This window comes from Geotrypetes seraphini, chromosome 9 (assembly GCF_902459505.1).
Source record: "Geotrypetes seraphini chromosome 9, aGeoSer1.1, whole genome shotgun sequence".
Lineage (NCBI taxonomy): Eukaryota > Metazoa > Chordata > Amphibia > Gymnophiona > Dermophiidae > Geotrypetes > Geotrypetes seraphini.
The window spans coordinates 53,490,538-53,518,096 of NC_047092.1; the positions used below are offsets into that span (position 1 = coordinate 53,490,538).

Genomic DNA, 27,559 nt, shown 5'->3' on the forward strand with positions numbered 1-27,559 from the left:
CCCACACTTTTTGGGCTTGCGAGCTACTTTTAAAATGACCAAGTCAAAATGATCTACTAATAATGAAATAAAAAAACAACAACACACAAAGCACACTGAAAGGCAGAGAAAATATTAATTATCATTCATATTCTGGGGTTTTTTCAAAGAGGTCACGGCAGACCTCTATGCAATGTCACCTCAGTAACAACCATACAAAAATAGGCAAATATACTCCCTCCCTTTTTACTGAACCACACTAGCAGTTTTTAGCACAGGGAGTTGCGCTGAATGCCCCGCGCTGCTCTCAATGCTCATAGACTCCCTGTGCTAAAAAACGCTATTGTGGTTTAGTAAAAGGGAGCCATAGTGCAAAATATAGACAGCAGATATAAATTTTCAAAACGGACACAATTTGATCACTAAATTGAAAATAAAATCATTTTTCCTACCTTTGTTTGTTGATTTCATGAGTCTCTGGTTGCACTTTCTTCTTCTGACTGTGCATCCAATCTTTCTTCCCTTCTTTCAGCCCCCTGTATGTTTCCTCTCCTCCAGACCTCATTCTCTCCCCCAACTTTTTTCTTTCTGTTTCCTTGCCTCCCTTTCTTTCTGTCTCCCTGTTCCCCCCTTCTTTCTGTCTCCCTGCCTGCCCCCTTTCTTTCTTTCTCCCTACCCTCCCCAAGCCACTCGGCCCTTTTTTCAGCATTTCTTCTATGTCTCTATTTCCCCTCTGTATCTCTATCCTTATTCAGTAGGTTCTGCTTACTCTTTCTCTTCTTTGTGTCACTATCTCCATTTTCAGCTTTCCGCCCTTTTCTTGTAGCCAGAATTTTTCCACTCTCCCTCCACTCCGGCCCAACCCGGTATGAAATATTTCCTTTTGTTTCCCTCCCCTCTCTCTTTCTCTCTCTCGTTCTCCTCCCTCACCCATGAGTCCTCATCTGGCCCTCTCCCTTCCACCTGCATCCAGCCACACACCCTGCCCTGCGGCCCTCTTCAGCAACTCGTCAGCAACGGTGATCAAGACAGGCTGCCAACATCGAGGCCTTCCCTCTGCGATTCCCGCTTTTGTAGAAAAAGGAAGTTGAAACAAGTGGGACTCACAGAGGGTAGGCCCCGACGTCAGAAGCTTGTGTCGATCGCTGCTGCTGAGTTGCCGAAGAGAGCCGTGGAGCAGGGGGTGTGGCCAGATGCAAGTAGAAGGGAGAGGGCCAGATAGGAAGGCTGTATAAGCTCCGGAGCATGACACCGACCCCAGCCAGGATGATTTTTTTTTCAGGCTGCTGCCGCCGCCACCCCCCCCCCCCCCCCCGAAATGACAAAAAATAGACTAAACTGGATGCCCGGCGGCGGCGGCTTTGACATCTCAGAAAGGAAGGCTGATCGGCCGGTAGATCGGGTTGGCAACACGAGTCTATCAAGGGATGGGCTCCGCGATCGACTCACATTGCCTTCCTGATCTACCGGTTGATCGCGATCGACGTATTGGGCACCCCTGGGATAGACTATAACCTCCAAATTCTGTATACGGTGCCAACTGATTTGCGTGCACAACTTAAATTGTTTAAAAAGCTTAATCAGCAATGATAATTAGCAGTTGACACCTCATAATTTAGACTGACATTAAATAAAGTTACATGCACAGCTTGGTGTATTCTATAAAGTCCTGCGAGTCAGTTCTAGTGTGCCAATTTGAAAAGGGGTGTAGCCAAGGGAGGAGCATGGGCAGATCTTGGGTATTCCTAAATTTTATACACAATGTTATAGAATATACCTGATATGCACACACGTTAGGCACAGGTATTCAGGACTGGGTTTCCTAGCCTAAATGGGTGCACCTAAAAGTAATATGATGCACTGGTGTTTCGCACAATTCTATAAGGTGCACATACCTTATATATAATTGCGCTAAGCACCCTTCTAGTCAGCACCAATTTTTGGGGTGCCATATATAGAATTACATTACATTAGTGACTTTTATTCTGCCATTATGTTGCGGTCCAAGGTGGATTACATAAGAGGTTATCTGGACATTTCCAGAAGAGTTACAGAGTTAAACGGGTTACTTTGGGGGACTGAAGTGCTTCCTGCGGTGTTAGTTTGTTTTGATGGATTTCTTGAATAGCAGGGTTTTTATTTCTTTTCTGAAAGTTTTGTAGTCTGGTGTCGTGATCAGTAGATTGGATAGTTGGTGGTCTAGTTTCGCTGCCTGTGTGGCCAGTAGGCCATTGTACATTTTTTTGCGTTTGACGCCTCTGTTTGGGGGGGGGGGTGAATGAATGGTGTCTGGGTTCTCTTTTGTCTTGTTGTGGTAGTTCGGATAAGGCGGTTGTTCATGTAAGCCATTCATGGCTTTAAATAGTAGACAGTAAAATTTGAATAGTATTCTTGCTTGTATTGGGAGCCCAGTATGAGTCGAGGTATGCGGCGGTGATATGGTCATATTTCTTCAGTGAATAGATCAGTCTCAGGGGGAGAGTGTGGCACAGTGGTCAAAGCTACAGTGTCAGCAACTTGAGGTTGTGGGTTCAAAGTCACACTGCTCTTTGTGACCCTGGGCAAGTCACCTAATCCCGACAGACAGATATAGAAAATTGAATTAATAAAGTAAATAAAACAGGCAGTAAATAAAATATTGTCCAAATACTGCACACAACCTTACTTCTTACACTTGTGTGAATGCACAAGAGAATCCCATGACTTCCAATACATATCCTTAGACCTGAAAACTAGGGTTATCAAGTATCAGCCACCATCCATTTCCTGGCAACCTTTCCACCGTCTTCCTTCTACTCCCTTCCTTGTACTTTCCCCCTCTCTCCCATCCAACCCACCAGCGCTTGCCCCATCTCTCCCCAACCCATATCCACCAATGTATGCCTCCCTAACTCCCACCCGCCCCACATCCATCAGTGTCATCCTCCTCTCTCTCCCCATCCCACATCCACCAGTGTTTGCCCCCTAGCACTCCCACCACCACTGTTGCTTTCTTGAAGCACCAGCAGTGGCAAATTGAAACACACTGGCTGAAGGACCTTGCCATTCATATCCATAGCTGCTGGCTTTGCCCTGGAAAGCACAGTTACTTACCGTAACAGGTGTTATCCAGGGACAGCAGGCATATATTCTCACATGTGGGTGACGTCATCTACGGAGCCCCGATGCGGAAGCATTTTCAAGCAAACTTGATTGAAGATTTAAGTTTGCTCTGCTGCTCCACGCATGCGTGCCTTCCTGCTCCACTAGGGGGTGCATCCCCTCGTGGTCTCCAGTTCACTTAACTAGCCAAGAAGCCAACCTCAGGGAGGTGGGCGGGTTGTGAGAATATATGCCTGCTGTCCCTGGATAACACCTGTTACGGTAAGTAACTGTGCTTTATCCCAGGACAAGCAGGCATGATATTCTCACATGTGGGTGACCTCCAAGCTTACTGAAGAGGGATGGAGGGAAGTTGGCAATTTAAGCAAATAGATTTCGCAATACCGATTGGCCGAACCGGCCATCGCTTCTGGACAGGGAGTCCAGACAGTAGTGGGAGGTGAAGGTATGAACCGAAGACCACGTGGCAGCCTTGCAGATTTCCTCAATAGGTGTGGACCTGAGGAAGGCTACGGAGGCTGCCATCGCTCGGACTTTGTGTCCCGTTACTCGACCATGCAGCGCGAGACCAGTCTGAGCGTAGCAAAAGGAGATGCAATCGGCCAACCAGTTGGACAAGGTGCGTTTGGAAACTGGGTGGCCTAACCGGTTTGGGTCGAAGGACAGAAACAGCTGTGGGACTTTCCGGTGTGGCTGAGTGCGTTGGAGGTAAAAGGCCAACGCTCTTTTGCAGTCAAGAGTGTGGAGCGCCACTTCTCCGGGGTGAGAGTGGGGCTTGGGAAAAAACACGGGTAAGACGATGGACTGATTTAGATGGAAATCAGACACTACTTTAGGTAGGAACTTTGGATGGGTGCGGAGTACCACCTTGTCGTGATGGAATACCGTGAAGGGTGGGTCCGCTACCAGCGCTTGCAGCTCACTAACCCGCCGTGCGGACGTGAGCGCGAGTAAGAAAATTACCTTCCGCCCGCACTGTTCCCTCTAAGCTGAGCAGGTGTCCTCCAGCTGCATTGCTACCACTAGGGGGTGGAATATTTTCAGTCGCTAAGGACAGGTATGTTCCCTGGAGTCCTGCAGAACTTGCCTGTCCCTCACAATTGAAAAATGTGACAGTGAAACAGCACCCTCTATTGGTGAGACTGTGGGTGGAGGACTCCTGCTCAGCTTAGAGGGAACAGTGCTTCCAAGTGAGGAATTTTGGATGGCATTTGTCTAGTGGCTCAAAAGGAGGTTTCATTAATTGAGCCAGAACCACGTTAAGGTCCCAAACCACCGGGGGAGGTTTGAGAGGGGGGTGGACGTTTAGCAGGCCCTTCATGAAGCGAGTGACTAAGGGATGGAGCGAGAGGGCTTTCCCTTCCAGGGGCTGATGAAAGGCCGCAATTGCACTGAGGTGTACTCGAATGGAGTTGGTCTTTAGGCCGGAATGAGATAGTTGAAGTAGATAGTCAAGGACCAGGGGGACGGGGACCGACACTGGGTCCTGGCTGTGTGAGGAGCACCAGGTTGAGAATCTGGTCCACTTTTGTGAGTAGCAGGTTCTCGTCGAGGTTTTTCTAGAGGCCTCCAATATCTCCTTGACTGATTGAGACACGGGGAGAGCAGTCAGGGGGAGAGAAACCAAGCATTCAGATGAAGAGACTGAAGATTGGGATGTAACAGTGAACCCTGACCCTGTGACAGTAGAGAGGGAAACAGAGGCAGAGGCAGTGGATCTCTGACACTGAGTTGAAGTAGCAGGGAAAACCACGGCTGGCGTGGCCAGCGAGGGGCAATCAGGATCAGGGTGGCTTGTACTGTTTTCAGGTGGACAAGCGTCCGCAGTATCAGAGGAAACGGCGGGAACGCGTACAAGAACCTTCCCTCCCAGTCGAGGAGGAAGGCGTCGGCCTCGAGCCGGTCCGGGGAGTATATCCGGGAGCAGAAGAGAGGCAGCTTGTGATTGTGAGGGGACGGGAACAGGTCTATTTGAGGCGTCCCCCACCGTTCGAACACTCCTCGTAGGATCTGAGAGTGTAGTGACCACTCGTGTGGCTGGAGGAGGCGGCTGAGTCTGTCCGCCAGGCAGTTTTGTTCTCCTTGTATGTACACCGCCCGGAGGAAGGTGTTGTTGGAGATTGCCCATTTCCAGAGGCGCAGGGCTTCCCGACAAAGGGGCCAAGACCCTGTGCCCCCTTGTTTGTTTACGTAGTACATCGCTACCTGGTTGTCGGTTCGGATGAGAACTACTCGGTCGCGGAGCAGATGTTGGAAGGCTACAGCTGCGAGGTAGATGGCCCGAAGTTCTAGCACGTTGATGTGGCAGCGACGGTCTTGTGCTGACCACATTCCTTGGGTGCGTAGGCCGTCCAGATGGGCTCCCCAAGCGTACTCCGACGAGTCCGTGGTGAGTACCTTGCTGTGGGGTGGGGTGAGGAAGAGCAAACCTTTGGAAAGATTTGAAGAGTCGGCCCACCAGCGGAGCGATCGTTGCAATGAAGGAGTCACTGTCACGGAGCGGTCGATCGGGTCCCGGTCTTGACGCCATTGAGACGCCAGGGTCCATTGAGGGATTCTCAGATGGAGGCGGGCGAAGGGTGTGACATGGACGGTGGAGGCCATGTGGCCCAGGAGGGTCATCATCTGTCGAGCTGATACTGAGGTCAGCAGAGAGATCCTTCGGCTCAGACTTACTAACGCCTCTAGGCGCGGAGGGGGGAGGAAGGAACGGAGGCGAACCGTGTCCAGCGTGGCCCCGATGAACTGTAGGGACTGCGAGGGGCGTAGTTGAGATTTTGGGAAGTTTATTTCGAACCCCAGACTTTGTAGGTAGGTAATAGTCTGTTGGGTCGCTGAGATAACCCCTTCCTTGGACGGGGCTTTGATTAGCCAGTCGTCCAGGTAGGGGAATACCTGGAGGCCCTGGGAACGTAAGGTTGCTGCTACCACCACGAGGCACTTGGTGAAGGCCCAAGGTGATGATGCTAGTCCGAAGGGGAGGACTCGGTATTGTAGGTGCCAGTCCCCTACTTGGAAACGCAAAAACTTGCGGTGAGCGGGGTGCACTGGGACATGTGTGTACGCCTCCTTGAGATCGAGGGAGCAGAGCCAGTCGCCCTCGTCGATCAGGGGGTAGAGTGTTGGTAGTGAGAGCATCCGAAACTTTTCCCGTACCAGGAATTTGTTGAGGCGTCTCAAGTCTAGTATTGGGCGTAGGTCTCCCGTTTTTTTCGGTACCAGGAAGTAACGGGAGTAGAAGCCCTTCCCCCGTTGGTCGGGGGGGACCTTCTCCACTGCTCTCAGGCGAAGCAGGTCTCGAGCTTCGGAGAGGAGTAGGGGTAGCTGAGTCCGGTTGGGAGGGCAATTCCTTGGGGGATTGTCCGGGGGAATGGCCCGAAAGTTGAGAGAGTACCCTGATGAGATCACGCCAAGGACCCATGCGTCCGACGTGAGTTGTTCCCAGCGAGGGTAAAAGGCTTTGAGTCGACCCCCGATGGGAAGGCGGCCTGGGACTATGGCGGAGGGGGCCCGCCCCCTTCCGCGTGTCCCGTCAAAAGGACGGGGATGGTTTGGTGGTCGCGGGCGGTTGAGACTTGGGCATGGCCCTGTGGTGGGCTTGCGGACGTCTGGGTGGGGGCCGCGAGAAGGCAGGGGTGGACTTTTGTGGGTAGCGGCGCGGAGGGGCCCTGTATGGCCTGGACGCTGGCGGTTTGGGCTTTTGCCGGACAAGGGAGGCAAACGAGCGTTCATGTTCAGAGAGGCATTTTGTCGCCGCCTCGATAGTGTCATCAAACAATTCCTTTCCCACGCAGGGGAGGTTAGCCAACCGATCCTGTAAGTTGGGGTCCATGTCGACCAGGCGCAGCCAAGCTAGTCGGCGCATGGCGATAGCAAAGGCTGCTTCTCTGGAGGAGAGTTCGAAGCTATCGTAGGCCGCGTGGAATAGATGAAGGCGCAGGTTGGAGAGGGACTCTAAAAGCAGGCCGAACATTCCCTGCCGGGAGGCCGGTAGGTCAGTCTCAAAGGCTCTCAATAGTCCAATGAGGTGTTTGAGGTATGATGTGAAGGTGAAAGTGTAGCTTTGCACCCTAGAGGCCATCATTGCGTTTTGGTATAGTCTCCTGCCGAACTTGTCCAGGGTTCGGCCTTCTCGGCCTGGGGGGACCGCTGCTGAGACCCGGGACGGGTGAGCCTTTTTCAAGGAGGATTCCACTAGCAGCGATTGGTGGGAGAGCTGTGGTTGCTCGAATCCCGGGTAAGGTACTGTGCGGTACTTGGCCTCCATTTTGGAGGGTACGGCCGTGACCATGTAGGGGGTCTCCAGGTTCCTGAAGAAGGCCTGTTGGAGTACCGGGTTAGGTGGTAAGCGAAGGGACTCTCTGGGTAGTGATGGCATATCCAGCTCCGCCAGGTACTCCTTAGAGTATCTGGAGTCGGACTGGAGGTCTAAGTCCAATGCGTGGCCCATGTCTTGGACAAAGCGAGTGAAGGATGGACGGGATGTCCACGGGGCCCCGTGCGGGGTCGGGGAACGAGACCTTCGTCGGGTGGAGAAGGATAAGGAGGCTTCCCTCGAGTATCGAGGTTCATGCTCTGATCCATGCTCCGAGACTGGGGAAGCACTGCGAGAGTGTTCCGGGGTTGTCGATCTTCGGCGTCTCGAGGAGCCCCTCAGAGACGATGCCGGGGTTAGGGGTACCGATCGATGTCGGATTGGTGACCTCGATCCGGACTCCCTCGGAGAATACGTCCGAGGGGGAGTTCGGAGGATGCGCGGGTTGGAGAGTGATAACTCAGCCACCCTTAGTGGTCCCGTACGAGGTGTGGGAGAACGGCCTCGTAGGGTTGGTGAACCTCGGGCCTTCTTGGAGGTACGGCGGTTCGAGGTTTCTGTCGTTCTAGCCCGACGTTTTGCCCCTCGGCGGTCTGCGGAGGGGGAACGTCTCGGGCGTCTCGGCGAGGAGTCCGAGGAGGATGGGATGCGGCGAGGATTGCGCACCTTTCTCCGAGGTTGTTCGGTGTGAGGCTCAGGCTGGTCTGGCACATTCGAGGTCGAGGCCGATTGAAACTGGGCCATTGCAGTGGACAGCTCCGACGTGATCATCGCTCGGAGTAGGTCCTGGAAGACGGGCACGGACAGCATCGAAGGCATGTCCACTGCCTCGGTGCGCTCCACCGGGGGCGACCTCGTATCAGAGTATTCCCTTGTGGTGGAGGCACGGCCCGAAGGCTTGGAGGGCTTAGACGGGGCTGTAGGCATGGGGCTTCCGCCATGCGTCGCCGTTGTCCCCGAGGCTAGCTTCTTCGTTGTTACAGAACCTGAAGAGGGAAGAGGGGACTTACCCGGGGCCGAGGCTTTCTGTTGTCCCGAGGACTTCGGGGTCGAGTCTCGAGGCGATGCCGAGGTATCCGGGGCCGAGGTCAAGGCCGGGGCCGAGGCCGGGGCCGACCTCGAGGCCGAGGTGGAGGGTTGGTCCGGGGTGAAGAGATCCGCCATGCGGGCTTTTCTTCGGCGGAGGGCCCGGTTTTGGAAAATAGCGCACTGGGGGCAGGAGTCGGTTGGATGAGTCGCCCCCAGACAGAGGATGCACCGGCGATGCGGATCTGTGAGAGAAAGAAGCCGCTCGCACCGGGTGCACTTTTTAAAGCCGGTCAAAGGCCGGGACATTAAATCGAAAGTAGCCGCGGCTCGATTAGCCACGCGGCCACGGGGACCCGGAAGCCTCCGGGTCATTGAAAACGAAGCAGGAATCAAGTAAAAAGGTAAGGAATTCGCGCACAGCGACTTAATCGTGAAAAAACAAGAAAAAATCGCGGTGCTAGAAGGCAGTTGGGGCAGAGCCTGAAAAACACGGCTTCTAGGCTCGCGGAAAATTTTGAACTGGAGACCACGAGGGGATGCACCCCCTAGTGGAGCAGGAAGGCACGCATGCGTGGAGCAGCAGAGCAAACTTAAATCTTCAATCAAGTTTGCTTGAAAATGCTTCCGCATCGGGGCTCCGTAGATGACGTCACCCACATGTGAGAATATCATGCCTGCTTGTCCTGGGATAAGAAGTATGTATGCAAAGCCATGGGTATGTATGAGAAGGTACTGCAGTGGGTTTCTTTATATTTGCCACTGCCGCTGCTTTGGGAAAGCAACAGCAGCACCAGAAAGAAAAGCAATACTGGAGGGGAGCCGGTCCCAACTATACCAGCTGCACGGTGGGGCTGAACGGCTGCGCGGCCTCCTGCTAAAAGGTGTGTGGCTGCGCAGCCAAGCAGATTAAAGAGAACATTGCATGCCATATATTTCCAGCTATTTGTAAACTCAGAACTTTTGCATAACATGAGAAGCATCTAGCAATGTGATTTATTAACTACGCCCCAGATTTAAAAAAACAAAACAAAATCTGTAGCCATATTCCTACTAGCCATAATTTTGGGGTCCTTCGTTTCACATTATTTTAGAAGAAATTGAAATGTGTGTCATTTGCACATCAAAAATATTTAATCAAATGTGTTTGAAACTCAAATGGAACTTATTTCTTTTTTTTTTTCCAATTCTTTATTCATTTTCATATCTCATAACAAGTATACAATAATCATTCAATATTCATACAATTCACTTGTATACTTCATATAATATTAAATCTTATATTATCCCCCCTCCCCCCTTCCCTTCCACACATATCAACATTTTATTTGAATCTCACATATTATACCCTCCCAATCCCATATCATATTATTCTTCTATAAAAAAAAAAAAGTGTCTAATCATTCGAATATTCAATCAATGGCCCCCAAATTTTTTTAAACTTGTTATAATTTCCTTTTTGCATAGCAAGAATTCGTTCCATTTTATAAATATAACATATAGAATTCCACCAAAAAGTATAGTTAAGTCTTGTATAATCTTTCCAATTTCTAGTTATATTCTGAATGGCAACTCCCGTCATAATCATTAGTAATTTATTATTATTTGCTGAAATTTGACTCTTTGCTCTCATCATTGTTCCAAACAAAATTGTATCATATGACATAGCAACTGGATTTTCTAGAAAATAATTAATTTGAGACCAAATTGACTTCCAGAAGGCGTTAATACAAGGACAATAAAAAATTAGATGATCCAAAGTCCCTGCTTCTAGATTACAGTGCCAACATTTATTAGATCTTGAGCTATCAAACTTTTGTAAACATACTGGGGTCAAAAGAGCTCTATGCAACAAAAAGAACCAAGTCTGTCTCATAGATGCCGACACTGTACATCTAATTCTCCAAGACCAAATTCGTGGCCATTGAGAAGCAGAAATTTGATGCTTAATCTCAATGCTCCAAATGTCTCTTAGACCCGTTTTTTGTTTTTTATTTGTAAAACCATATATCAATTTATACCACTTAGCGGCTTGGTGACCCAAGAAATCCGCCTGGAAACACAGGATTTCCAAACTATATTGAGTATCAAGATCTTTCCATTCAGGGAACCCCTCCTGAATAGCCTGCTTCAGCTGCAACCATTTAAAACTTTGTGACTTAGTAAAACCATATTTATGTTGCAGCTGTGAAAAACTAAGCAGCTTACCATTTGAAATAACATCATTTAAAGTTCTTATTCCTGCAATGATCCATTGTTTCCAGAGAATTTTATGACCGCCTATTTTAATCTTGGAGTTTAGCCAAATGGATTGATTTAATGATTTAAAAATTGGAATAGGTGATAATTTAGTAACATATCTCAAAGTCTTCCAAGTATCAATCAAAATTCTATTCCCTTGTATCTATTAGGCATTGGTATACTCAAAAGATGAACCAAATGTATAGGAAACATGAGTCGCCATTCTAAATACAACCAGTCTGGGATATTCTCCATGAGCTCTGGAAGGACCCAATACATACCCTGTCTTAAAATATAGGCTTGATGGTACCTATAAAAATTTGGAAAATTTACCCCCCCTTCCACAATTGTTTTTTGTAACTTTACTAAAGCAATTCTAGGTCTTTTCCCCAACCAAACAAATTTTGTAAGAATACCGTTCAACTTTTTATAAAATGACCCCTGAAAAAAAACTGGTATCATACTCATTTGATAACAAACCACAGGCAATATCATCATTTTAATTGTTTGAACTCTCCCCCACCAAGATAAATATAAAGGATTCCATTGCTCACACATTTCCGTTACTTTCTTTAATAAAAGTTTTTCATTTTCCTTTACTGTATCTTCAATATTACTTTTGATATTGATTCCTAAATATTTTAAACCATCTTCTTTCCAAACAAATGTAAATGAATCAAATAATCCTTTGGTACAATGTACATTAAGTGGTAGCACTTCCGATTTGCTCCAATTAATCTTGTACCCAGAAAACTTTCCAAATTTTTCAATCAATTCAAGCAAACATGGAATAGTAGTCTCTGGTTTCCTCAAATAAAGCAGAATATCATCCGCATAAGCGGTAATGGAACTTATTTCAAGTTCCTTACAAAAAATTAGGGACTAAGAGGGAAAGTTTTCTTTTTTTTTTTTTTTTTGTAATTTATTCATTTTTATAACTTACATCAAGTGCATCAAAAGTATCAACCATTTTAACTTATCAGAATTGATTACTGTTAAGTAAGATTGTTTTAGGCCAGGGTCTCATTGCATGAATTGGGATCTTATGCTAAAAAAACAACATTGATTTTTAACTTCCTCCTAAATATTTATTCATATTATATATATCTATATATATATATAAAATCGGAGGTACGTATGTGTGTATGTATGTGTGTATGTGCCGCGATCACGCAAAAACGGCTTGACCGATTTGAACGAAACTTGGTATGCAGATCCCTCACTACCTGGGCTGATATGTTCTGGGGGTCTCGCGGCCCACCTGCACACATGGGCGGAGCTACAAAGAGAAAATCAGATTTCACCCATTCATGTCAATGGAAAAAATGTAAAAAGCTGCCATGTGGGCGAAGCACGTGCACACGTGGGCCATGGGCCGTGCCACGTGCACACGTGGGCGGAGCTACAAACAGAAAATCAGATTTCACCCATTCATGTCAATGGAAAAAATGTAAAAAGCTGCCATTCTCACAGTAATTCCAACTACCTGGGGTGATATGTTCTGGGGGTCTCGCGGCCCACCTGCACACGTGGGCGGAGCTACAAACAGAACATCAGATTTCACCCATTCATGTCAATGGAAAAAATGTAAAAAGCTGCCATTCTCACAGTAATTCAAAAACGGCTTGACCGATTTGAACGAAACTTGGTATGCAGATCCCTCACTACCTGGGGTGATATGTTCTGGGGGTCTCACGGCCCACCTGCACACGTGGGCGGAGCTACAAACAGAAAATCACATTTCACCCATTCATGTCAATGGAAAAAATGTAAAAAGCTGCCATTCTCACAGTAATTCAAAAACGGCTTGACCGATTTGAACGAAACTTGGTATGCAGATCCCTCACTACCTGGGGTGATATGTTCTGGGGGTCTCGCGGTCCACCTGCACACGTGGGCGGAGCTACAAACAGAAAATCTGATTTCACCCATTCATGTCAATGGAAAGGATGTAAAAAGCTGCCATTCTCACAGTAATTCCAACTATAAAACACTTTCTATGACACTATAACCACTAGGGATATCGTTTCTATTCTACCACGAACACCATACATATAGAGTTTGTATGTTCTAACTGTGTTTGTAACTGTTTCCTTCATGCACCCCAGTTCATAATGTTATTACATTACATGAGTACTCACATATGCTGAACTAGGAACACAGGTTCCATTCTGAACCGGGAAAAAACTGTATGGAGTTTCTTTTCAACCTGAGTTTCCACATATTGAGTTGTTTAAATCAATACTGAAACTTTTGGATGGCACTTATTACAACAGATCTTCCTTTTCAGTTTAAGAGATTGCAAATTCCAGTGAGACTTGCATTCTCTATCACAATCTACAAATCACTGGGACAGACTATTACATACTGTGGAGTGGATTTAAGATCCCCTTGTTTTTCCCATGGACAACTCTATGTTGCTTGCTCAAGGGTGGGTTCACCTAAGAATTTATATGTTCTTGCTCCTGGAGGTGAAACTAAAAATGTTGTTTATAATCAAGTTTTGTGTTAGTTGTATTGTATTCATTTTGTCAAATATTTCACATTATAATTTGAATATTGTACTTTTTATAAAGCTGTTAAAAAATAATTTCATTCACCACTATAAAGTATCTTTATTTGAATCCATTTACAGTGTTATTGCTATAATTAAATACCCGTGCAACGCCAGGGCATCAGCTAGTAGTCAATATAAACCACTAATTAGGTTGTCCTGGAGAAGGAAACAAAAAAAAATGCCTCTAGAAATCACTATTTATACTAGAGGGTCTATTTTTGATTTCTAAAACTGCAGACAAATTTTTTTTTTCTTTTTAGTTAAAAATTAAATAAGACGAGAAACTTTTTTTACTTTTTTTTTATTTGTCTAGTTTTCAATTTTTCATGTGGGAAATGTGGCTAAGTCTGGGACTATATATTTTTGCCTGTTTACTGGATCTGTGTTAAGAACTCTAAACTTAGCTACTGTACATTTGCTAGTGGTTATAGTAGGTTTGTGAACTGGGACATTGTTATTATGGTTTTACTTGCATTTCAGGAATGTCTACCATCACTTCTATTGTTCCAGGATGATCATTAATTTATACTGAGAGTGTATAGAGCAATTGAAAGAAGAACAGAAAGTTTAAGTGTGGCACAGTGGTTAAAACTACAGCCTCAACACCCTGAAGTTGTGGGTTCAAACCCACGCTGCTCCTTGTGACCCTGGGTAAGCTACTTAATCCCCTCACTGCCCCTGTTGCATTAAAGAGATTATGAGCCCACCAGGACAGACAGGGAAAAATGCTTGAATACCTGAATAAATTCACGTAAACTGGTCTGAGCTCCTTTGGGAGAAAAGTATAGAAAACTAAATAAATAAATACATTTAGCAGGTGAGGTCAGTTGATTTTATTAACTTTTATTGTGCCTCGACATACACCAAGGCCAGAATTCTCTAAATGGTGCCATTGTCAGTGGCCCCTTAAAAGCAGCCACCAATCATGTGTCAATAATGCAACCGTGTCAAAACAATATCGGGAACAAAATACCAAAAGCTATAACAATGAGGGAGTAAAAGGAATGATACCAAAAAAAAAAAAAAAAATCAAAGAAAACTCCTCACTTATAAATATAAATACTGTTCAGAGAAAGCTTTACATATGATAGGATTTAGCTCAGAGACATGGAGGGGCAATGAAGCGGCGGACCCCCAACCACCTCACCACCCAATCATCGCTTAGTCCTCCACACTTTTTAGCTTTTTCTTTAGCTAGTTTATTTTTGCGTTTTCCTTTTGTTTCAGACAAGACACGGATGTACATGTTGTGTGCGTTTTGTGTGAGCCTGCATTCTGACCACAAGCATGACACATACTCACACAAAACACACACAAACACCTACCAGCAGCTCCGGACCTGCTAGAAGATTTAACACGGTAAAAGGTGGGCGTTCCCTTCTGTGTATTAAGTGCTCATTTTAATACTAGTGGCCTCTTGTGATGCATTTGCATAGGGTTCTCGGTGGCTGCTGCCACGATTGATAAAAGCCCCTGAGAATACTTTTGAGCATCGGAGGCTAAGCTGCCTTACAAGTAATATTGGCTACAACCAGTCTTATTTCCACAGCAAGCTTTAAAGCATCACCCCCCCCCCACTCCCCAGTGAACCTAAGTTCAAAACATGAAAAATATGCCTACGTTCTGTCCCTTAACCACACCTTAATAAGACTTTCTGGGTGGCACCTTGGACTAGACACATACCAAGTTAGGTGCTTGTCATCCAATTAAGTGCAATTTACATGAATTACAGGGCTAGATTCACTAATCTCCTTTGCGTGCTCGATCCGTGGCTGATCCATGCAGGCCCAACCAATTTACAAAACAAAAAAATTAAAATGAGGGCGATCGGAGGAACGCCCACCTCCAACCGCACGGATCGCTAGTGTGCAATCCCGATGCATGCGCAGATCATCTGTAGATGGTCTGCACATGCGTCTAAGAGCCATCTAGAGCCGCAACTTTTTTTTAACTTTTACTAGCCCATGAGCCCATGGTTTTAACCCACTTTAAACCCCCGGGTTAAACCCCTGGGCTCACAGTGCAGGGAAGGGCAGGAGAGTCAGGGTGGCAGGCAGGAGAGATTCGGCGCAATAGCAGGGTGGCGAGTCGGAGCAGCAGACAGGAGAGATTCGGGGCAGAGCACAAGATCGGGGCAGAGAAGCAGGACAGAGAGCAGGACAGCAGAAGGCAGTCGGAAAGGACCTCAGCGACTGGTCTTCAGCAGTCGTTTATTTTAGATCAGCCAGCCCAGTCGGTGTTGCTTTTTTCATTTTAGTAAATCGTTTCCAGTCTGCATTTGAACACCGATCCCCCTCATTTGCATGCGCGGATCGGAGGATGATCGGGACAGAGGTTAGTGAATCAGGTCAGAGGGAAATCGGGTCGCAAAGGGCTCGCAAACCGATCAGTACACGATCGGTTTGCTTAGTGAATCTAGCCCTAAGTGGTCTTGCCTATGTTATGCACGCATATTTTCCCTATTAGCTAGTATTCTGTGAAGGAATGTAGGCACCTATTTCCCTTTTTAGAATAGGTCCATCTAGGTACCTAAGTATATAATTGTCCTCTATTTCTTTTCTTCATCATTGATTTTTTAACATAATGAGTAGATGAATGCCATTGGGTAGAAGGGTAGATATAGCACCATTACTGACGCTCATGCAAAACACTCTAAATTGACTCCCCAGTCATTAGTAGCAATATAGAAGTGTCCAATAAACATAAACAAACATACCGTATTTCCCCATATATAGGCCGCGTACCTTTTAAAATAATGTAGCTCCCTCGCTGGCCTCCAGCCTTGTCACAGCCGCGGTGAGGGCAGGCGCGATCTTTCAGCGTCCAGCCAGCCCCGCGCTGCTTCCTCAATGCCTGCGTCAGTTCTCGCAGGACTCGCGAGTCTCGCAAAAACTGACGCAGGCATTGAGGAAGCAGCGCGGGGCCGCCTGGATGCTGAAAAGATCACTCCTACCCTGCACCGCGGCCGCGACATGGCAGGAGGCAGCCGGAGGAAGTATGATATTTACCGGGGGAGGGATGTATATGGGGGGAGGGATGTATAGGCCGCCCCTATGTGGTTTAAAAACTCTTAGCTAAGCCGCGGCTTGTAACATGGGGAGGCTTATCTAAGAATTTTAAAACATGTACAAGCATTTTTTGCAGCCTATACACTGTGGCGGACTATATACGGGGAAATACAGTATATGAGATCTCATTTTTAATGCAACATCCAGTCTATAATATCCATATCTTAATATCAAGTTCAGTAATAGATTAAATCTAGTAGATCTTTGCTTGAATATCCAGTTTCCTCAGTCCCTGTGTTCTTAATTGGTACTCACCCACCACCAAACTGCCAGCACCAACCTGTTTGATTATTAGAGATTGGTAACCTATTATATAACGGGTATCCTATTGCCTGCTATATCACTAAATCAATATAGACTTATTTGCCACAAAATAGTGACTACTGACATGCTGTCACTGAAATGTACAGTATATTACTGTCCAATCTACAAATCAGCAGTTGATTTTCAGTTCACAATGCACTTGGTTCAGTCCAGGCAGAAGTCTTTTACAAATCAGAAATATATTTCTCTGGGTTTGCCAGTGAGGGAAGTTTACTTGCTCCGTGTTGCAAGTATAAATGCTAATTTGACCTTTCCAATGTTTGTATAAATATGACGTTTACATTCATACCAACAGCTGAGCAGCTGGCAGCCAGTAGAATTAGATCATCATATTTATCCTTGTGAATTCATATCAACTCCATAATATAAATATAGATACAGTTCTAGTAATGTAAAATCTAATGCACACAATCGGAGGGAATATTTCTTGTTTATTGCTAAAATCAAAATTCAGTACCAGTTTTTGGAACTTTGACCCATTCAGCAATGATTACATCTAGCTTATCTTTTGTGAAGGTTTATTCATCCTTTTTAGGAAGTATTTGCAATATACAGTAGGCAGCCAAGACATGTATCTCAAACAGATACATACATCTCTCCGACCAGTGATATAGTGCACCCCAGTTATACACTGTGCTGTTCAAGGAAATACTGAAGGCAATTTAGTACCCCTTAAACATTAGTGCACAATCGGCAAATTAAAACATGAAGTAGCCTTATTTTATAGACATGTTAAATATAGACTTAGCACATGGGAAAGCCCTACATTAAAATGTGATAAGCCCATTTTTTAATGTATTTACTCCCCCTTTTATGAAGCTGAGATAGGCTTTTTTATCGCCAGCCAAGGCGATAAAAGCTCCAATGCTCATAGAATTCCTATGAGCGTCGGAGCTAATATCACCATGGCTGGCAATAAAAATGACTAGCGCAGCTTCGTAAAGGGGGCCTTAGTAAAACAGTCCCTTAGATATTAAAATAGCTTTGCTTCTCATTGTCTCCCTCTCTTTGCTGTTAGCAGTGAGAACAATTTATGTCCATGCTGCATTGACTGTTATGTGTCTACTGTAATCTACTGTGAGCGCGCTTTTGTAACCCGTTCTGAGCTCATGGGAGGACGGGATAGAAATCTAAATAAATAAATGAAATAGTTGAGCTCATGAATCCTATAGCCTTCCGACTTCTGGGATTATACCCTTGAAACAGCCCCGAGACTGGGCGAAATGTGGACCAGGTCAGGTGATTGTTTTAGTAAAGAGATTTTGTTTTTGGAGCAGTTCATCTAGAATTTGTTTCTTCTGTATCTCTCTCCACCCAGACACGCCTCCCTCGATGCTAAAATTAAAAAATAACCTTTTAGCATGTGGTTTCCATGCACAGATCACAAAATTACTGCGGGACACCTGAACACGTCCCACTGTACCGTGTAGAGCTTTGGATTCTTGCCCAGCAATAGCTAAGAAAAAAAAAATTTTAATTTAAATTGATTCAGGTTGGGCAGACTGGATGGACCATTTGGGTCTTTATCTGCCGTCATCTATTATGTTACTATGTAAGCCATTTGAAGCTGCGGGTGCTAGCACTTACCACAGCTTTGTAACATGACCTCTAAGGCAGTGGTTCCCAACCCTGTCCTGGAGGACCACCAGGCCAATCGGGTTTTCAGGCTAGCCCTAATGAATATGCATGGAGCATATTTGCATGCCTGTCACTTCCGCTATATGCAAATTTATCTCATGCATATTCATTAAGGATAGCCTGAAAACCCGATTGGCCTGGTGGTCCTCCAAGACAGGGTTGGGAATCACTGCTCTAAGGGGCTGATTGTTTAAGGTCTTTTCCCCTAGATACAAAAGACCTGATTTCTGAATTTTTTTCCCCCCCCATTCTTTGTCTGTGGGGAAAAGTTCAATGAATCAAGCCCAATAAGAGAGAAAAAACTTTGGAACCGGTTCTTAAGGACCCTTTTAACTACGCTGTGTTAATGACCTAGCACGGGTTTTACCTAGCATCACACATTAGCATGGACCCATGCTAATGCCGACCACAGCAGCGCAGGACAAAATCCCCCACTAACTCCTTAACACAGGTAGGGAGCAGGAACCAGGTGGGTGAAAAACCTGACTTTGACAGTTAGCACGTGCTTGAAGTCATAACTGCCAACTGAATTCCAGTCTTATAATCCGCCAATACCTTTTCAGTAATAGGTGGATTAACAACTAGAGAATGACACAGGGACAAATGTTTCCTTGTACTCGCGGGACCTCGTTTTACCATCCCGGCAAGTTCTTTTCCTGTACCTGCTCCATTCCTGCAAGCTCGTTCCTCATCTGCACAAGCCCCAAACACTTTAAAATCATAAGTGTCCAAGGCTTGTGCAGTTAAAGCAGAGCTTATGGGAATGGGGCAGGGACAGGGACAGCGACAAAACTTGCAGGAATGGGATGGGGAAATTGAGTTCCTGTGAGGATGGGGAAAAAATTGTCCCTGGGTCATTCTCTATTAACAACATAAGAACCAAGGCCCTGATTCTATAAATGGTGCCTAGCGGTACCTATATTGTAAGCACTGCTGTCAATCAACCACTATGCGCCATTTTAGAATCACGCCTAATGGTACCTAGGCTTGCTGAGGCATTGCTAGGCATCCTAGAGGTGGACGCAGATATATTAGGCCTGGATTTTCCAAGCCTAATTTACCAGTGCCTAACTTTACAAGATGCCTAGTGACGCCTAAGTCACCACACCTATTTTCCACCTCTAACCATGCCTACTTTTCAGATAGGTGTTGTTAGGCACCTCCACTTAGACAACGCTAGGCGCCACATGGAATTCCATGCCTAATTTTCAATTTTTTAATCAATTATTCAATTAATTGCAACGGTGTGATCAATTACCACACCATTTATGCTAAATAATTGAATTTAGGTTATGCGCGGATTTTGTATCTCTAGGCAGCCTCAATTACAATGCCCAACTAAGGCACTGTTTATATAATCAGACCCACATATCTAGAAACATCCATCATAATATTAGAGAAAATCCAAAAATTGCAATCATAAGATAGATCCAGTACAGAGCAATATGCTATAGTGCTTTTCATAAAAAAAAAAAAAACTAAGAAGTTTCCACATCCTTGGATAGGCCAACTTTACAAAAGAGATATGCTGATAAACTGTTTTCAAAAGTCCAAATATTGTCATTTCCATTCAATCATAATTGAACAGGTGAAGAGTTCCAAAGTGACATCATCTGAAATGCTACACTTCTCACTACATCAAGAGGTACTGGATAGAGATTTATTTCTTTATTTAGATATTTATGTACTGCCTAACAAGGTTATCTAGGCAGGTTACAATCAGGTACTCAAGCATTTTCCCTATCTGTCCCAGTAGGCTCACGATCTATATAATGTACCTGGGGCAATGGAGGATTGAGCAACTTGCCCAGAGTCACAGGGAGCAGCATGGGATTTGAACCCAGAATCTCAGGGTGCTCAGGCTGTAGCTCTAACCACTAGGCCACTAGATACAAATTTGTCACTGCCCCCATGGGATCTAGCTCCAATCCCATCCCATCCCTGTAAATTCTGTCCTCATCTTCACAAGCCTCGATCACTTTAAAATCATAAGTGTTTGAGGCTTGTGCAGATGAAGACAGAACTTGCAGGGATAAAGCAGAGACAAGGAAATAACTTAATGGAGACAGAACATGGATGTAGTTAGATCTCACAGCGGTGAGGCCAAATTTGTCCCCATATCATTCTCCACCTAGAACCCAGAGCTATTGAAGATGCTTCCCGAGTAGGTCCCAGGGGGATCAGGTTGGCGGGGGAAGAGTGGGGTGTACTGCGGCACTGCTATATGATATTATTAATTTTTTTAAGGGCCTACACAACATTATCTGCAGTGGCAGATAACACAGAAGTGCGGTGCTGTGCAGTAAAGGATTCCCCTATGCGGTGAATGCAAGTCAGATGCTGGACATAACCCCTGAATTTACCACAAAGGCTTTCTACTTACCATGCACTAGATTTTAAAAATTACACACAATTCTCCAGATCCTATGAAGTTCACCTAAAATGTAGGCACCTACATTAATTAGTAAATTGGCCTAATTGGCTTCAATTAAAGCTCATAATTGGAAAATAAATGAATTGGGTGGTAAGCACCTTAGACAATAGGCATGATTCTCTATTCCTAGGTGCCTACCAACAAGTAGGCACGATTATGGGCAGATCTGGGGCATTTTTTTAAGTTAGGCATCTCTAGGCAGGCGCTTCTATTTAAGCCAAGAAAACCCTGGCCTAAATAGAGACACCTAAATTTAAGGACACCTAGAGGCACCCAAGCACCGTTTAGGCATAGCTAGATACGATTCTGTTAGTGCAATTGACATATCTAGGCTTCTACAAATGTAGACGTCATTAACGGAATCTGGCCCTCAGCACTATTCCATAAAGAGTGCTCATCTCAAAGTGTCATTTATTTATTTATTTGGTTTTATATCCAATCCTCCCAGTAGAGCTCAGAACGGGTTACAAGTTTACATAACTTGACAAACATGGCATGGCATGGTGCGTAGACAATCTGTCATTTTACAGTTACTGTAAAAATGGCCTTTGCACTCAGGAAAACCCCATTTAAGGGCACACTAAGGCCACTTTCTGCCTAAGTAGTATACCCTCTATATAGTTAATTCAAAGGTTATGTGCATTTGGTTCATCAGCCTGCCTTAAATTTTGGGCATGCTAAATCAGAATAGCATTAAGCGCTGAATTTTATCTGCACTGACACTATTTATAGAATTTGGCCCAATAAGTGCAAAACATTAGCACACTTTAGTAAAAGATCCCCATATTCAAATTACTACCTGCTTAACATACCTGATTAGATCTCCATGATCATCTACGGGCTGAGCATTACTTTAACATTCCTACTAGGCAAACAGGAAGCATATTGCTTCTTGCAATGTAAATAAAAGCAAGAGCTGATTCTACAGAGAATGGCTTTGAGCCTCATCTTCTCTGCCACTTTAAGTGCATAAACTACTGAGAAACTGAAGGTGACAGGACATAAGAAGGTTGCACACTGAAACAAACGTGTCTGCTACACATGCTTGCCCTACTAAATCTCATAGCCAAATATATCACACCAAATAAGACTCAAAAGATGATAAATTGTCATAGGAATTCCTTAACATACTGCCACAATGTAATAATAATAAAAAAAAATCCTCCAAATATACTTTCCATATGTTGGTTGCAACCTTTTTACTGATTGATGCAGACAGGAATCATTCCAAAGAAGAAATTCTGACATGTATTTCAGCTGCAAAACTATTGTATTTGACACATGCATAATGCTGTCAGAGTCAGTACACTGATTACATTAGCAAATCAAGACTGAAGGACATCAATTTATTCTGGGAATGCTTACTTTTGATGAGGTCACTAGTGCAATGCCAACACATGGACTGGTCGTGTACACTTTGACTCCTAGAGGACTGTATTGTCTCTCTCTCCTCTACAGATGTATTTTCTTTGTCACATTTTTCTGAAACAAAAGGGAAAAAAATGCACCATTTTATTTTCCTGTAGAGGTTCCACAGCCTATCAAAGAAGTGCATGTTCTGTAAAGGCTGTAAGGAAGCCTTTCCAAAGAAGCAAAAACTGAGAAATGAAACTCATCAATATTTCAATCATTTACTCCATCGTTAAAACTCAGGGAACATACAATTGGTGGACAATCATAATATGAAATTAATTCCTTCCTAAGTCATTACCAAAAAAGATGACTAAGCGGTCCTTTTACTAAAAGACATTAGAAAATTGGTGTTTTGACAAGGGACTTTCCTGTGTGCTAAGCCCATTTTTAGTGCTGCCATCAAAAAAGGGCTTTTTATTTTTTTGCTTTTGTAAGTTCCCACACTAATTTTTCCCTTAGCTCATCAGATCTGCAAAACAAAAAAAATTAAAAAATTAATGCAGGCACACTCATTGCCTCCTGTTTAGGAGATGCTAAGTGCTCCTGCGTTAACTACGTGTTACTCAATTACCACGCACTGATCGGAACATGCTAGGTAGTTAACAGAGGCATGCCCATTCCCCACCTATGGCACACTCACTTTGAAAATATATTTTCAAAAATTCATTAATGTGCACTTAGCACATGGAAGCATGTTATGGTAATTATGCCTTTTCCGCAAGCTAAGCATATGTTAAGACTTAACACTCAAGCCATAAATAATTACTACTCATCCATCCCTATCCGACAGCCACAACCCAATCCCCATTAGATTAAAAACCAAGAATCTTCAATTGATCAAATTTAATCTCCTTCAGCCCCCTAATTCCATCATTTTCTGCTAAAAAAAAAAATTTTCAATGTAGTGCCTATTCAGACCTAACTACCTCTCATGTATCCTAAATTCAAATAATATTGTAGCTGGCAACTAAAGCCTCTTAAAATTCATATAGCTTGACAGGTATTTAAAGAGAGCAGTAGTCAAAAGTCTGGGAAAATAACCAGTTTAACATGTTTACAAAATACAAGACAGTTGTTTTTCTGGCACAGATCCAAGGCATCAAGATTTGAAAGGTAAAGGGAAAAATAAGAAAATGATTATAGTGCAATAAATAAAAAAAAAGATAGTAGAAATGATTTTTTGATGCGGGGACCTCACTAGCAAAGGCTTCAATGTGACAGCTAGGAGCAGTGTTGGATAAAGCAGATAGTGTCCATCACCTTGGGCAATATAGATGGGGGTTAACTTTCCAATAATGTAGCCCCTAACCTGCCCTTGCTTTAGAGCTGTGGAATATCAGGGGTTAGGCAGCAAAAGGCGATTTAGGTTCCTGCCCACTTAAATGGCTTTGAATATCAGCCAGTTTGATTTTAGATGTAAGCATTAATTTACTAACAATTGCAGTGGATCATTTGCCACAAGGCCTACTGCATAATATGGACTGCACAGCAGAAAATATGTGATAATTGTTGACAAAGGACCCTTTTAATGACTTGACTTTCCAAATCTGAGCTCATGGAGAGTTATATTCAGGTAGAGTAGACATTTCCCTGCCCAAGGGGACTTATGATCTAAGTTTTTATACATGAGGCAATGAAAATTTTAATAATTTGTTAAGGGTCATAAGGAATGTCAGTGGGAAAAAAACAGAATTCTGTTTTTTAAGGTGCAGCATTTAGCATACTTTTTATTCTTGGACCCGACATCCTGTTTAGGACACAGCTGAAAGGATATAAATCCCTAAATGTTTTACACTAGAAATAGATCAAAATATTTCTGTTGAACTGAAATTAGAAAGAGATGTAAACAGGACCAAAGCTAGGGTTTCAGAGCCCCCTTCCATTTCCAGCATACTATCTCTCCCTTCCCTGACTGCTCTCCTCTCTACTGGGCCTGCCGTCACCATAGCCACCAGAAGGAGGAAAGCAGTACAGGGTGGGGACCACAGCCAGCATAGACCCACATTCAAGTGCTATGCTGTTCCTCCCCTTCTGAACACTTCCTGTCAGAAAGAGCAAAATATGGCAGGGCTGGAGTGTAGGGCTGGTGCCAGGGCCTATACAACATAATAAACAGGTGGAGCTCTGTTCCTGCTTGAAGCCCACAAAATAAAGAAACCCTTCTCCCTTCTCCTATCATGATTACTTTATTGTGTTACACAAATATGAGTTTTTTAATGTGGTAAATTGTGGCCTTAACAATTTCAAATATTCATTACAGGAGTTAAAAACTCTGCCAAGAGAGTGAATGAAATGCACAAAATATCTAAACTTAAGACCTAGTATTCTAGCCCTGACAGTGTTCAAGTATGTTGAATACTGGTGGTTAACAGATGCAACTCTTGGGAAGGCAATGATAAATGGAAATAGTTAAAATTGTTTAAACAAAACCTCTATCCAATCTTTAGTTACTAAACAACAATATTTATATGAATGACAATTCGTTCAATTTGGTTCAGTTCAAAACAATCAATAGAAAAGATGACCACAAGTCAATCAACCACACAATGGTTGGTACATTCCAGGAAAATTTAAGCCCAGTTGGTGTATTTTACCATACTCAGTCATCTCCACCACAGAGAAGACACATACCCCCCAAATTCTGTATATGGTGTACATTCAAGGCTACTGAAAGAATTTAAGGATGTTCTGGCAGCTCCACTGGCTGACCTTTTCAATGCTTCTCTAGAGTAGGAGTGGTATCGGAGAACTGGAGAAGGGCAGATGTGGTCCCTCTCCACAAAAGTAGAAGTAAGTAGGAGGTAAGGAACTATAGGCCAGTATGTCTGAGTTCTGTAGTAAATGAATAATTTGATTCATGTCCAATCAATTATGTATTTTTTAATGGTTTTTTTTTTTTTATTATTATTATCTTTCTATGATTGTAAACCATCTGGAACCTGTCTAGGCAGTATAACAAACTTTTAATAAACTTGAAACATAAAATTTGAAAATGCTTTTAAAACAGAAACTAGTGACGTTTCTGGAATCTAATGGATTACAGGATCTGAGGCAACATGCATTCACTAGAGGCAGGTCTTGTCAGACAAATCTAATACATTTCTTTGACTGGGTGGCTAGAGAAGTGGAATGTGCTAGATGTGATGTATTCAGATGTTTACAAAGCCTTAAACATTGTTCTTCAGAGGTGTCTAATAAATAAACTGAGTGCCAGGCCTCGGGATGGGCCCCAAAGTGATGGGCTGGGTCATGAACTGGTTGAGTAGAAGGCAATAGAGGTAGTAGTCAATGGAGATCACTCTGAGGAAAGGGATGTAAACAGTATTGTGCCGCAAGGTTCAGTTCTTAGGCCTGCTCTTTTTAATATTTTTGTAATCGATATTGCTGAAAGGCTGTCTGGCAAGATTTGCCTTTTTATGGATAATGCTAAAATATGCAATAGAGTAGACACCCCTGATGATGTGGATTGCATGAGGAACGGTCCAGAATTTAGCAGCTAAGATTTAATGCTACGAAATGCAAGGTTATGTATTTGGGCTGTAAAATTCTGAGGGAATGATCCAGTTTACGGTTGAAGAACTTTTGTGCATTAAAAAGGAATGGGACTTGGGTATGATAATATGTGATGATCTTAAGGTGGCCAAACAGGTTGAAAAGGTGATGGCAAAAGATAGAAGGATGCTTGAGTACATATGAAGAGGAATAGCCAGTAGGAAAAAGGAGGTATTGATGCCCCTGTATAGGACTCTAGTGAGACTTCATTTAGAATATTGTGTACAATTCTGGAGACCATACCTTCAAAAATATATACACAGAATGGAATTGATCCAGAAGATGGCTATTAAAATGGTCAGTGGTCTTCATTATAAGGAACAAGGGTAAATACTTAAGTTCTCAATATGTATACTTTGGAGGAATCACAAGAGAGGGGAGACATAATAGACATGTTTAAATACTTACATGGCATAAATGCATATGAGGAACGTCTCAATTGAGGGGAAGCTCTGGAATGAGGGGGCATAGGATGAAGGTGAAAGGGGATAGGTTCAGAAGTAACCTCAGAAAATACTTTTTCACCAAAAGGGTGGTGAATGTTTGAGACAGCCTTCCAGTGGCGATGGTGGAGATGAAAAGTGCATCTGAATTCAAGAAAGCTTGGGACAAGTTATGTGAATCTCTTAGGGAGAGGAGGGGATATTAGCTGGCATGGTTGGGCAAACTAGATATTGGCACTATATATAGAATCAGGCCCATGGGGGAAATTTTCTATAGGTCACCTAAGGTTATGCACCAGGATGAGTAAGCACTGTGGGGCAGATTCTATAAGAGAGCGATAAGCATCATACCACTGTCTAGCAACCAAATGGGATGCACATTTTATTTTAAAAAAAACCAAACAAACCTCGAAGCAAGCCTCCTACATTTTAAGCATTTGTCACAGTTGAGGGAGATGTGTTGGGATACTTAAGCTTGCCCAAGGCTGGGGGTGGGCATGGCTTCACCTTGAAGTGGCCATAGATGAGCTTAAATGGCCTAACTTCTGTCCTTATTTGTATAGGTAAATTATTCCAAATAACAATAGCAGCATATGTAAAAGAAGAATTAAATTGACATTTAAAATGTATACTGTACCTCTAAAAGGGGGAAACTGCAATGCAAATGTATTACTCAATCTATTAGATGAATTATGCAAACTTGAAAAGAACTAAGTGAGATGAGTGGAAGTTTTAAACTCTATGGGCTCCTTTTACGAAGCCGCGTTAGCAGTTTAACATGTCCCTGACCCATTCATGCCCTTCCCATGACCCCACCTCTTTTTCAGTTGCTTGCTATAAAATTTAGCTGCACATTTTATAGAACAGGGCACAGGACAGATCTGCGGGTAAACCCAAATGAGTGCCAATGCACGCCAGTTATTGATTGTTAATAGCTCATTAACTAATTATTTGTACACAGATCTGGGATATGTGCCTAAATTTTGACGTACTATATAGAACTCAGAGATTAGTGCATAGGTGCTGGGCATGCACCTGACCCACTCATGTCCCTTTCATGTCCACACTCCCTAGTAGTTATGCACTAAAGAATTTACATGCTAATGTTGAAGAATACCGACTAAATGCACTTATGTGCAGAACTTCAAATTAGTGTCAATTAGCACCAATTAACTCCATTTTTGTAAATTATTGATTATTAACACCAATTAGGGCCTAATTCAAAAATTAAGTTATGTGCATAGCTGGCAGTGTTCTATAACCTGTGTGTACACACACACAAGATTATACAATTGGGGGTAAACATGTTTTAGTGTGTTCAATCATATTAAAAGAAGACATAATTTGTATTTGAAGTACTTTGGGTTTTTTTTTTTAAACTTCTGTAATGTATTTTATGTTTTGAGGAAATAAATTTCTAATGGGAACAGGAACCGTGAGAATGACCACGCAGGTAAACCAGGATGA

General features: G+C 43.9%; 1 protein-coding gene across 4 annotated transcripts in view; it reads right to left on the reverse strand.

Annotated features, from left to right (window-relative positions):
• MDFIC (MyoD family inhibitor domain containing) overlaps window positions 1-27,559 on the reverse strand; it is a 211,497-nt gene that overhangs the window by 88,618 nt on the left and 95,320 nt on the right. For all 4 annotated transcript variants that reach the window (XM_033958287.1, XM_033958284.1, XM_033958286.1 and 1 more), the window contains exon 4: window positions 22,050-22,166. In XM_033958287.1, the coding sequence (XP_033814178.1) occupies window positions 22,050-22,166 (117 nt within the window). The remainder of the gene's footprint in view (window positions 1-22,049; window positions 22,167-27,559) is intronic.